A 13,363-nucleotide genomic window follows, 5' to 3' on the forward strand; every position below is an offset into this window, starting at 1 on the left:
AGTAACACAGTGAAAACACTAAAAAAGCACACCACACCAGTTTTAGAAAAATAGGCAATATTTATCTTTCTAAAGCAAGACCAAAATGAAGAGTGTAGAGATATGAATTTGGTAAGATTTAACTCAAAAATACAGTTCCTTGAAGTCGATAGCCCGAGGTGGAGCTATCACAGCATCGTGATCAACAAAATCAACAGTTCAGGCCAGCCGCTGCATCGCGGGCCAGCTACGGTATTGGGAAGATCGGCAAACAGTACCTTTGGAATTGCAGGGCATTGTGATCCGGAGAGCGGCTTCAATGGCGTTGCAGAGTAGTCGGGCCCTTGAAGCCACATGCGTTGCAGATCGAACTCTGGCTGATGAAGTCAGGAGCGCTGGCGTGGATGGCATTGGGGCTGCGATGCGAACCGGTACGATGTGAAGTGCGGTGCCCACAGGTCACAGTGCAGGCAGCGGCTCGGTGATGCCGGCCAGCAGCGTCGGTGAGTCCAGGGCTGTGGTGTGAAGCAGGGTGGTGCGACATGTGGTGTCACCAGGTCACGATGCAAGCAGGGGCGGCGTTGCTGAAGCACTGCCGACAGGAGGCCCAAGCCGTCGGACGGGACTGTGCTTCATGACCCTCACCAGCGGTGTCCACAGGCCATGGTGCAGGCAGGATGCCTGGTGACTACACTGGAGTCGATGGTACTGTTGTCGGTGGACCTGGGCTGCGGTGCAGGATGGGACGGTGCGTTGTGTACCTCACAAGTGGTGTCCACAGGTCACGGTGCAGGCAGCGGTGCCGGTGTCAGCAGGAGCAGCAGCGTCAGGGATGCCTAAGCTGCGATGTGAGAAAGGCGATGCTGGAGTGCCGGGCCCACAGGTCACTGTGGGAGCAGCGGCTCAGGGAAGTTGTCCGATGCTTGCGTCGGTGAGACAAGGGTCGCGGTGCGAAGCGGGGCAGGGCGGGGCAGGGCGGCTCCATCGGCAGGCCACGGTTCAGGCCAGCGGCATCAGTGGCGATGTCACAGTGGTTTCTCCTCTTGAATAGCACAAAACATACAGTTTCCAGTGCTGCAGGTCGAGGAAGCTGAAGTTTTTGGTGTCCCTTAGACTTCCAACAGGAGGCAAGCTCTACTCCAAGCCCTTTCTCAAGCAGGACACACAGCAAAGATCACCCTTTGCACTCTTGTCAGGCAGAAGCAGCAACTGCAGGCCAGTCCAGCAAAGGGACAGTACCCCTCCTCCAGCTCCTCAGCTCTTCTGCTAGGCCGAGGTTCCTCTTGATTCCAGAAAGATTCTAAAAGTCTGGGGTTTTCGGTCCACTACGTATACCCCTTTCTGCCTTTGAAGTAGGCCTACTTCAAAGGAAAGCCTCTGTTCGTTCACAAGATACTGCCTTGCCCAGGCCTGGTCCCAGACACACACTCCAAGGGGTTGAGGGACTGCATAGTGTTTCAAGTGTAAGTGACCACTCCTCCCTCCATTCTAGTCCAGATGGCTCATCAGGATATGCAGGCTACACCCCAGCTCCCTTTGTGTCATTGTCTAGAGGGAATTCACAACAGCCCAACTGTCAGTCTGACCTAGACGTTGAATACACAAGCTGGCAGAGGCACAGAATGGTTTAAGCAAGAAAATGCCCACCTTTCTATAGTGGCATTTTCAAACTCATAATCTAAAAACTAACTTATTTAAAGATGTATTTTTAAATTGTGAGTTCGGAGACCCCAAACTCCTGATTTCTATCTGCCCTCAAAAGGAATCTGCTCTTTAAAGTTATTTAAAGGCAGCCCCCATGTTAACCTATGAGGGAGATAAGCCTTGCAACAGTGAAAACTGAATTTGGCAGTATTTCACTATTACGACATGTAAAACACACAATTACATGTCCTACCTTTTGAATACACCTTACCCTACTTATGGGACTATCTAGGGCCTACTACCTTCGGGGTGCCATGGATGTAGTAAAAAGGGAAGGTTTAGGCCTGGTAAGTGGGTACACTTGCCAGGTCGAATTGGCAGTTTAAAACTGCTCACACAGACACTGTAGGGGCAGGTCTGAGACATGTACACAGGGCTACTTAATGTGGGTGGCACAGTCAGTGCTGCAGGCCCACTAGTAGCATTTGATTTATGGCCGTGGGCACCTCGAGTGCACTTTACTAGGGACTTACCAGTAAATCGAACATGCCAATCATGGATAAACCAACCACCAATACAATTTACACAGAGAGCATATGCACTTTAGCACTGGTTAACAGTACCTAAGTGCCCAGAGTCCTAAAGCCACCAAAAACTGGTCAGAAAAAATAGGAGGAAGGAGGTAAAGAGTTTAGGGATGACCGTGAAAAAAGGGCAAGGTCCAACACATGCCAGTCAGGCAACAAGTAACCATATTATATCCATACTAATCAATTAAACACTATGCATACCAATTAAAACGTCAAATATTTGGCCTGAAGACACACAAATACCTTGTATATACCGAAACAAAACTTTGATTAGTTGGTTAGCATATATAGTATAGAAGCATAGTGATATATGGTTATTATATTCTGAAATGAACTACAATATTTTTTCTTTTTTCTTTTTTTTAACTTGGAAAGGTACATACGTCTCCAGATTGATGTGACCTGCCAAGAAACTTTCACTATCGGGATGTATTCCTTTTTTTGAAACTTACACTACATACATATCCCGGTGTAAATACAGTGCTGAAATGATTTCTCTAATATTCTTCTTAGGAACTAATATTGTCTTCAGGTCCCCATTCAAATGACGGCAACACACGTTTCGAGGAACAAACCCAAAATGTGGTCTACCACCTTCTTCAGGGCCCATTATGAATGAACCCAAGCCCAGGGGCTGAGAGAACAATCCAGAGATACAATCTAAAAGGGAAGTATGTGATACCAAAATCAAGGCACCAATAACAACAACCAAACAACATGACTTATGTGTAATAGAGCTGGTGTACCAGGCACGGAGGTAGAGTAGACTAGATCAGTGCTTAATTTGTGCTTGCTGTTTCCGGTGCTGAGCACCGGCACTTATTTTTGAGGGCCGGCGCTTATTCTTTTCCCTCAGGCATTTACTGTGAGCAAAAGACAGGTATGGGAAATGCGGAGGAAGAGGAAAACGAAAAAGCGTTGCAGAGGTAGAAAGCTGCAAGAGTGCGCTGAGTGGGCAGGGAGTGGCTATAAATGGATTGAAGAGGCCCGAGATGGTTTCAGGATTACCTTGCCTCAGTATTCCGTGCTCGCACATATAATTGCAGCAGCCGCGTGTTTAAGAGGAGGGCTTTGGGCACCGACACCTATTTTATTTACAAATGAAGCACTGGACTAGACCCAAGAAACACCCTTTTCGTGTTGACAACATAATACATGCCAAGCAATGAAATGTGCGGACACCTGAGTACATACCCTGTGAAAACACCAGGCCAACAAGCAGATCCACATTAAGCTCGGAGTCTGTCAGATCTCAAGAAGCGTGTGGGAAATCAGACTCTGATACTTAACAACCGTCCTAGGAATGAGCTACTAGAGGAGTCCAAACCCGGACAAACTGACCCAGGTGGACCACGGGGTTCTCTAGGTAAAGAAAGAGGCCGCTGAAATAGATCCAAGGTCACAACATATAAGCTGTTTAAACTTGGGCAAGCACTCTCGTAAATTGCTTAGCAATCATAAAATTACTTGAATAGCGTTATCTTAGCCATCAGCCTGAAATTATGCAACTGTGTTTTTGTAATTACAGGGCAATGTGCGGCTGATGCCACGTTCTCCCTGAAAATGTAATTATGGTCAAATTTGCTTTTCTTAAAATGTGACAGTAATTTATCGAGTATATTGCCTTTTTACAACATAGATTGATATGGTAATAAATTTAGCTATATTTAGACAATAATGTTCCAAAAGCAACTTACCAGGAATAATTTCCTATTTAGCGCGTGTCAAACATTTCCAGAACTTACCGGGAGTCATGATGGTAAAACAACACTGCACCCGTTCATTTCTGTAAATGTCTTGTTTGTAAGTGATAGCCTTTTTGCAGCCACATGAGATTTGTGGTAATGACCAGCGGAGGGGATGCTGCTGTCTGGTCTTGCCAGAGAGCTCCAGAAATTCTACAGATATTGCAGACATGGCCGCCAGTAATGTTTATAGCAGATGTGTTATTTCCACAATAATTTATACTCGAATTTTATCATCAGGCCAAAGTTGTGCCCTCTCAATTACACAAAAAGAATTGTCAAACAGGCTCACTGTGCAGCTTCTTCCTATCCATATGGTTCTGTTGTAAATACTGACTTATGAACTGTGGACTACGAGGTAAAACCTCCTAAGGCAAAACACTAGGTCTAGCGTTTATATTGTGCAGTCTTTTCCAGGCAGTTTAACCTCCTGGTATTGTTGCTGGATCAAGACTGAGGACTGGAGTTTATTGTGATAGTTTTAAGCTCTTTAAAACTGTGTTGGTGGTTATTTTCATATCAGGCGTGAAGGTAATCAGTTTCTGTGTGTCCGTCAGCCGTTTAATATTAAGCGGAACATTACAATGCACTGCAGTTACACTGCTCCAACTATACAGTAAATATTGTAGCTACAAGTGTCATTGAAATCTCTTTAAATGAGCCCGTCATCCAGTCTGTTCCTCAGGGCTGTCTAAAAGAAAGAAACTTGCCTGTTTGTCTTCAGAACGACAACATGATATTATGTGTTCCACTCTGGCTAAAATGTCTTGACCAACTAATATTTGAACATATTGCCAGGGTCACAGCTACAGCAGCCAGTGTCGGAGCAGCTGGGGTGCCAGCTGGAGGAGTTCTCACCATTGCAATTATTTTGGAGGCCATTGGACTTCCCACAAACGATCTTTCGCTGATATTAGCCGTAGACTGGATTGTGTAAGTATTTCTGTCTGTGCTCCTGTATGGAATATAACTTCAAACACTTGATGTTACCAGCTACTCACTGGCAGTTCTTTACAGGGTTATTTCAAGCTTCTTTCCTCTTCAGACATTAATCATTGCTCTGGTATGTATTCTGTGGGAATTATCTGACACGTAAAAGACAAGGCTTCTGCATACATACAATTGTTGATATCACGTATGCTTTACGTAAAAAGTCGATTCCTGATATGTGCTAAACATTTTTTTTCTAAATATGGAATCTTGTATCTGGCACTAATGTTGTACAAGCTGTTATGTTCAGTTCCCTTTATCCAGTTGAACTTGTAGTCACATCACATAAATGGGTCCTGGATTATTATTGAGAACGTCACTGGCGGGCCTGTCATGCACCTTTCTTGCGTTTCTAGCTTAGCTTATGTCAGGATATGAACAGTAGATTTTAGCTTGTCGATATAATGTGAGTAGGTTGGCTGTAGGGTCTTGTGCTGCTCATACAAGGAAATGCCAGCACCACAGAAGGTCTGCTGATGTAGCCTTATTGTTCCTAAGATACTTCCCTTGAATCTATCTCTGACTGGCGCCAGTCTTTTCTCATGTTCAGTGTTTGGTGCCCAGCAGTGAACTGCCTCACAAAATGCCTGACCCTGCTCTTCATTAACCCCTTCGCTGCCAGGCCTTTTCCCCCTCCTGTGCCGAGCCTTTTTTTGGCTATTTGGGGCAGTTCGCACTTAGGCCCTCATAACTTTTTGTTCACATAAGCTACCCACGCCAAATTTGCTTCCTGTTTTTCCAACATCCTAGGGATTCTAGAGGTACCCAGACTTTGTGGGTTCCCCAGAAGGAGGCCAAGAAATTAGCCAAAATACAGTGACAATTTCGTTTTTTTTCAAAAAAATGGAAAAAGGGGCTGCAGAAGAAGGCTTGTGTTTTTTTCCATGAAAAGGGCATCAACAAAGGGTTTGCAGTGCTAAAATCACCAGCTTCCCAGCTTTCAGGAACAGGCAGACTTGAATCAGAAAACCCAATTTTTCAACACAATTTTGTCATTTTACTGGGACATACCCCATTTTTACGATTTTTTTGTGCTTTCAGCCTCCTTCCAGTCAGTGACAGAAATGGGCACGAAACCAACGCTGGATCCCAGAAACCGCAACATTTCTGAAAAGTAGACAAAATTCTGAATTCAGCAAGGGGTAATTTGTGTAGATCCTACAAAGGTTTCCTACAGAAAATAACAACTGAAAAAGAAAAATATTGAAATTGAGGTGAAAAAAACATCAATTTTTTTCTACATTTTACTCTGTAACTTTTTCCTGCAATGTCAGATTTTTGAAAGCAATATACCGTTACGTCTGCTGGACTCCTCTGGTTGTGGGGATATATAGGGCTTGTAGGTTCATCAAGAACCCTAGGTACGTAGAGTCAATAAATGATCTGCACCCTGCAGTGCGTTTTCATTCTATACCGGGTATACAGCAATTCATTTGCTGAAATATAAAGAGTGAAAAATAGCTATCAAGAAAACTTTTGTATTTCCAAAAAGGGCACAAGATAAGGTGTTGAGGAGCAGTGGTTATTTGCACATCTCTGAATTCCGGGTGACCATACTAGCATGTGAATTACAGGGCATTTCTCAAATAGATGTCCTTTTTACACACTCTCTTATATTTGGAAGGAAAAAATGTAGGGAAAGACAAGGGGCAATAACACTTGTTTTGCTAAACTATGTTCCCCCAAGTCTCCCTATAAAAATGATACCTCACTTGTGTGGGTAGGCCTAGCGCCCGCGACAGGAAACACCCCAAAACGCAACGTGGACACATCACATTTTTTTAAAGAAAACAGACGTGTTTTTTGCAAAGTTCCTACCTGTAGATTTTGGCCTCTAGCTCAGCCGGCACCTGGGGAAACCTACCAAACCTGTGCATTTTTTAAAACTAGAGACCTAGGGGAATCCAAGATGGGGTGACTTGTGGGGCTCTGACCAGGTTCTGTTACCCAGAATCCTTTGCAAACCTCAAAATTTGGCCAAAAAAACACATTTTCCTCACATTTCGGTGACAGAAAGTTCTGGAATGTGAGAGGAGCCACAAATTTCCTTCCACCCAGCGTTCCCCCAAGTCTCCCGATAAAAATTATACCTCACTTGTGTGGGTAGGCCTAGCGCCCGTGACAGGAAACGCCCCAAAACACAACGTGGACACATCACATTTTTTTAAAGAAAACAGAGGTGTTTTTGCCAAGTGCCTAACTGTAGATTTTGGCCTCTAGCTCAGCCGGCACCTAGGGACCTACCAAACCTGTGCATTTTTGAAAACTAGAGACCTAGGGGAATCAAAGATGGGGTGACTTGTGGGGCTCTGACCAGGTTCTGTTACCCAGAATCCTTTGCAAACCTCAAAATTTGGCTAAAAAAACACATTTTGGTGACAGAAAGTTCTGGAATCAGAGAGGAGCCACAAATTTCCTTCCACCCAGCGTTCCCTCAAGTCTCCCGATAAAAATGATACCTCACTTGTGTGGGTAGGCCTAGCGCCCGCCACAGGAAATGGCCCAAAATACAACGTGGACACTTCACATTTTTTCATAGAAAACAGTGCCTACCTGTGGATTTTGGCCTCTAGCTCAGCCGGCACCTGGGGAAACCTAGCAAACCAGCGCATTTTTAAAAACTAGAAACCCAGGGGAATCCAAGTTGGGGTGACTTGTGGGGCTCTGACCAGGTTCTGTTACCCAGAATCCTTGTCAGGATACTTCAATTCGATTTGCTCAGAAGCAGAAGATAACTCCTCAGTCCCGACCCGAGCTACTCACAACGAATATTAATCCTTCGTGCTGAGTACCCCGGAGGGGGAAAGGGGAATGGGATGGTAGAGAGACTGCCACAGAGATGATGAACGCCAGTACTCAGTCTGCCTCTTCACATCTAAGATTGGATACAGCACCTGGAAGAGTCAAAGTCGCAATTACTAGGGACATACAACATCAGTTTTTCACTTTCTACTCTCAACACTTAATTCTCTTTAATTCTATTATTTCTTCACTCACCCTGAGTTCTCTGTAGCCTTGCTTCTCTCTATAAATGATAGCTCTTCTTAAAAAAATGCTTATTACTGATTCTGGAAGAACTTCTCAACCTTTGTTAGAGATTGGTTTTATGCTGCTATATATATATATATATATATATATATATATATAGTTGGTGAAAATGCGTTCTTCAAATCAGCTGATGTTATTTAATTTCTCCTGTCTTATTGTGACTTCTGTCAATACTTGTATTTGTAAATGCTTGTTTATTAAAGTTCGTTTCTCCTTTCTTACTTCGACATTTGTTGATAACTTGTAGTTGTAAATGCTTGTTTATTTAAGTTTGTTTCTCTTTTAAACTCTATTTTGGTTTATTACCATTGAATTTGTAAATGCTTATTTGTTAACAGTTCGTTTCTCCTTTAAACTTGGCCTTTGATTATAACCTTGACATTTGTAGATACTTGCTCTTTTAAAGTTTTTTTTTTCTTTGACTTTAATATCTTAAACAAGAACCTTGTAAACATAAGGTTAATTCATACATTAACTCTGTAGCCTTGCCGACTTCCACGGGAACGGTCTACTATCAAACTCTTCGAATAAACCTTGACAATATTTATTCGTTTTCTGTAATATAATCTTCAAATGTAATTTTACCTCACAGGAGTTTCTGTTCTGAAGCGCGCTCTCTCTCCACACAGCTGATTCCTGTCAGACCTCAGTTGAAGTGCAAGGCTTCCAGCTGGAGAGCTCGTAACCTAGCAATCAACCGATTGCAAGACTAGAACTGTAACTAACCTTCAGGACTCACAGCGGCCATCTTGGATCTTCTCTTCTTGATTCTTCCTTTGAAACAAGCGCAAGATTACTCTGCAAACCTTCTTCCAGATTGGGCTTTGCTGTCTCCACTGAGGATATCTCTTTACTTTTCTCATGCACTTCTTTGATTTGACTTGGCAAGTTTGTGTGGTCATGACAGTACTCCCCCTCAAGGAACAGTTCTCCAATTTAGGTTTGCTTGGGTAGGTTCTATGAAAGTTTCTCACTAATCTTGAAGCATGTACATACTCGTGCGGCTCCCAGGATCGTTCCTCTGGACCATAACCTTTCCAATCAATTAGATAATAAAGCTGGCCATTACGGATTTTGGAATCTAAGATTTGATTGACCTCATACTCTTCTGCAGAGCTAATCTGGATAGGAAATGGAGGGGAGTTTTGACGTAAATTTGGAGGACTATTCTTTAACAAGGAGACATGGAAAACAGGATGTATCTTTAGATGAGCTGGCAACTGCAATTTAACTGCCACTGGATTGATCATCTTGTCAACTTTGAATGGGCCTATAAATCGTGGCTGAAATTTGCGATTTCCTTTGAGACGTAAATGACGAGTGGATAACCAAACTTTGTCTCCTTTCGAATAAATGGGTCTCTCTCTTCTTTTTCTATCAGCCTGAGTCTTATATGAGTCTTTTGCTTGAATGATGTTTTTTCTAGCCCTAACTAACGTGGTCTGCAAATCCCTCACCATCTCTTCTACTGCAGGCACTGAATCATCTTCTTTACCCAACATTACATTAGGATGTCTACCATGGTTCAGATAAAAGGGGGTGAACCCAGTGGTGGAATGAACAGCATTATTGTAAGCAAATTCAGCTGCCCACATCAACTCGGGCCATTCCTTCTCTTTATCGAATAAATTGAGTCTTAAATACTGTTCTAACTCTTGATTCACTCTCTCTGTTTGCCCATCTGTTTCAGGATGGTAACTGGTAGAGTAACGAGAATCAATTCCTAATCCTTTACTAAAGGCCTTCCAAAAGCGAGAAACAAATTGGGACCCCCTGTCTGAAACTAGAATTTTTGGGATACCATGGGTGCGTACTATGTGTTGTGTAAACAACTGTGCAACCTGTGGGGCTCGAGGGATTTCTTTCAAAGTTATGAAATGCGCCATTTTAGTGAAAGGGTCTACAAAAACTAGGATAGTGTTAAAACCTTGGCTACTAGGGAGGTCCACTATAAGATCCATAGTAACAGTATGCCAGGCATGGGGTGCAGTGGGCAAAGGTCTTAACAGACCTTGTGAAGCTGTTCTATTTGATTTCCCTCTTTGACATTTGTCACAAGTTAACACATATTGTCTTATCTGAGTTTTCATTTTTGGCCACCAAAATTCTCGTTGTATTAGATTTTGAGTCTTTTGAATTCCTTTGTGTCCAGCCAATTGATCGTCATGATAAGCCTGAAGAATTTTTTCTTGCAGCTCCAGTCGGAACATACAGTGCACCTTTAAAGTATGGCAAACCTTTTTTTGATTTCTCTTCCTTGGCCTTCTTTGGACCACTTCAGCATTCCTTCGAATGTTAAGTTTTCTTGAATTTCTTTGGTTAAATTTTCATACAATATGGCAGATATGAACTTCTCTTGTGGAATAATCAATTCTTTTTCTGGAGGCTCTTTAACTGCACCGGTATCAATTCGAGATAGAGCATCTGCCTTCCCATTTACTTTTCCTGGTCTGAAAGTGATAACAAAATCAAAGTCTGCAAAATATAGGGACCAACGCAGTTGTCTAGCTGTTAGAGTTCGACCTGATTTTAAAAACTGTAAATTTCGGTGGTCCGTGTAAACGGTCACTTTATGCTTAGCTCCCAAAATGTAATGCCTCAACTCACGAAAAGTTTCTTTGACTGCCAATAGCTCCTTATCCGCAATTGAATAATTTATCTCTGGTGGTGTTAATTTTCGAGAGAAATAGGCCACTGGATGTAATTGACCTGTATCTTTATGACGCTGGGAAAGGATATCTCCTATGGCATCATCTGAAGCATCTGCCTCCACATAATATGGCTCATCTGGATTGGGGTGGAGCAAGATTGGAGCTGAGACGAAGGAATTCTTCAAAAAATTAAAAGCATTTTCAGCTTCTTTTGTCCACTCAAACTTCACTCCTTTCTTCAACAATCGAGTAATGGGTGTAACTGTTTGAGAAAAATTGGATATGAATCTTCGATAAAAATTAGCGAACCCCAAGAAACTCTGGATCTCTTTGACATTGCAAGGAGAAGGCCAATGTTGCACTGTCTTTATCTTGGCAGGATCCATACTAACTCCTTCTGGTGACAAAATGAATCCTAAGAACTCAACTCGTTCCACATGAAATGCACACTTCTCCAATTTTACATAGAGATGGTTTTCTTGCAACCTTGTGAGGATGGATCGAACATGTGAAATGTGCTCCTGTAGATTGTCGGAAAAGATTAAAATGTCATCTATATAAACCACGTCAATCCGGTCGAGGAATTCTCGTAATATATCATTAACGAAATGCTGGAAGGCAGCGGGAGCATTGCATAACCCATAAGGCATCACTTGATATTCAAATAATCCGTATCGAGTCCGAAAAGCGGTTTTCCATTCATCCCCTGAAGCCACTCGAATCAAATGATATGCTCCTCGCAGGTCCAATTTGGTGTAGATTCTAGCATTCTTTACTTGATCTAATAAAACTGACACTAAAGGCAGTGGGTATCGATTCTTGATGGTAGCCTGATTGAGGGCTCGATAATCAATGCAAGCTCGAAGACTCCCATCCTTCTTTGGTATGAAAAATAGTGGGGATGACACTGGAGATTCAGAAGGACGAATAAAACCATTAGCAAGATATTGATCCAAATACTCCTTTAAATGTTGATTCTCTGCTTCGGTCAATGCGTATATTCTGCTACATGGCAATATCGCACCTGGCTCCAGTTCAATTTTGCAGTCGTAGGGTCGATGTGGTGGCAATTTCTCAGCCTCCTTTTCATCAAAAACGGCGACTAAATCCTCATTCTTTTGGGATTTCTGCTGTCTTTAGTGCACAGATCATTGAAGAGTGTGATGATAAACTGGCCGCTTGGGACTTGGTGGACACTTCCACTCCATCATGAAAGCAATTCTCTTTGCAGTAAGAGGAATTGTGGTGATCGTGATATGTTTGGAGCAGGGAATGTTGTGACATCATGATATGATGTCGTGGCATTCCAGGGTGGATGGTGACGGTTGGAAGGTTGGAGAGCTTTGTGCCCCTTTCGTTGTATGGACGTTTCCTTTGGGAGATGAATTTAATGAAATAAAAGAACATATAAACTACCTACAGTGGAGAGAGATCATTTCAGTGGCGACGAGGATGAAAAGGAGGCTACTTCGGACGCGCTAGAAGTGGAAGAATCGGCGCTGTTTCAAACATGTTAAGAGTGGAATCGATCACCTGGAACTAAACGTTTGTTCCGTGAGCTGTTTTGTTTTTCTTTTAGTAGAATTTCGCGCTTGCTGGGGGCACAGAGCTGGGTATTTCCTCGATAGCACGAGCGTAGAAGATTTTGGATTTTGGATTTGCTCGTGCGACTGCACGAGCTAAAGCAGTTGACAGACGCGCGCCTTCACGCGTTTTGCGCGAGCATAGGTGGATTTGGATTTGCTCGTGCGACGGCACGAACTGAAGTAGCTGTCACACACGCGCTCTAACGAGTAAGCGCGTAGGCGTGTGAATTCTGTGTATGTAAAAAAAAAAAAAAGAGGAAGAAGAAAGGAAAGAAGTAAAAAAAGTTAACTTACCTGATGTCTTCACGGTGAGAGTGTTTTCAAGTACATCACGAGTCTTTCTAAAAAAAAAACAAAAAAACATAGAAAAGGGATTCTGCCTCACCATTGCAATAGAGGAAGGACAATTTTGTGAAGCTTGTTTTAAAAAAAAAAAAATGTTGCAGCCATCTTTTAGTTGGTAATTTGACTTGTGTTTCAAGAAGAGATAAACAAGAAGAAAGGTATTATATATAAAAAATAAAAAAAAAATTTTTTTTACAACATCTAAAAGAAAATAACATATAATAGAAGATAATAGTAATATTAACAAATACAAGTAATTATGCAAAACGTTTCACCACCAGCACCTTTTTTACAAGATCCTGGTGATCCACCTCTTGAATGGAGATTGTGGCTACGTTCTTTTAAGGCATATCTTGGTGCTATAGATGGCCACAAATTTAGACCGGAAAGAAAAAAAAGTTTATTGTATTATCATCTGGGAGTTGAAGGCCAAAACATTTTTGATCATTTACCTGAATTAACTGAAGAGGAGGAATTGGATGAGTTTGATATGGCCATTACCCAACTGGATAAATATTTTATCAAAACAAAGAACATTGTGGTACATCGTTACAAATTTTTTACAAGAGCACAAAGTTCCAGTGAGAGCATTGAAACTTTTATAACTGCTTTAAAGGTTTTAGCAGCCAAGTGTGAATTCGAGAATTTTACTTCGCAACTCATTAGAGATCAATTAATCGCTAGATGTCATTCAAAAAGAATTCAAGAGAAATTACTAACTTGCAAGGATCCGTCGTTAGATAAAGCCATTGACATTGCAAAGAGCATTGAATGCTCAATGGAAG

At 42.3% G+C, this 13,363-nt stretch overlaps 1 protein-coding gene across 2 annotated transcripts in view; it reads left to right on the forward strand.

Annotated features, from left to right (window-relative positions):
* The window catches only part of SLC1A4 (solute carrier family 1 member 4), a 190,171-nt gene that overhangs the window by 138,092 nt on the left and 38,716 nt on the right, over nucleotides 1–13,363 (forward strand). Inside the window, exons 7-8 of one of the 2 annotated variants that reach the window (XM_069234255.1) lie at nucleotides 4,757–4,891; nucleotides 5,990–6,130. In XM_069234255.1, coding sequence (XP_069090356.1) covers nucleotides 4,757–4,891; nucleotides 5,990–6,059 — 205 coding nt within the window. In that variant the 3' untranslated portion in view covers nucleotides 6,060–6,130. Of the gene's footprint in view, nucleotides 1–4,756; nucleotides 4,892–5,989; nucleotides 6,131–13,363 lie in introns of those variants that run through there. The other variant, XM_069234254.1, reaches the window with a different exon arrangement.

Source organism: Pleurodeles waltl, chromosome 5, assembly GCF_031143425.1.
Source record: "Pleurodeles waltl isolate 20211129_DDA chromosome 5, aPleWal1.hap1.20221129, whole genome shotgun sequence".
NCBI lineage: Eukaryota > Metazoa > Chordata > Amphibia > Caudata > Salamandridae > Pleurodeles > Pleurodeles waltl.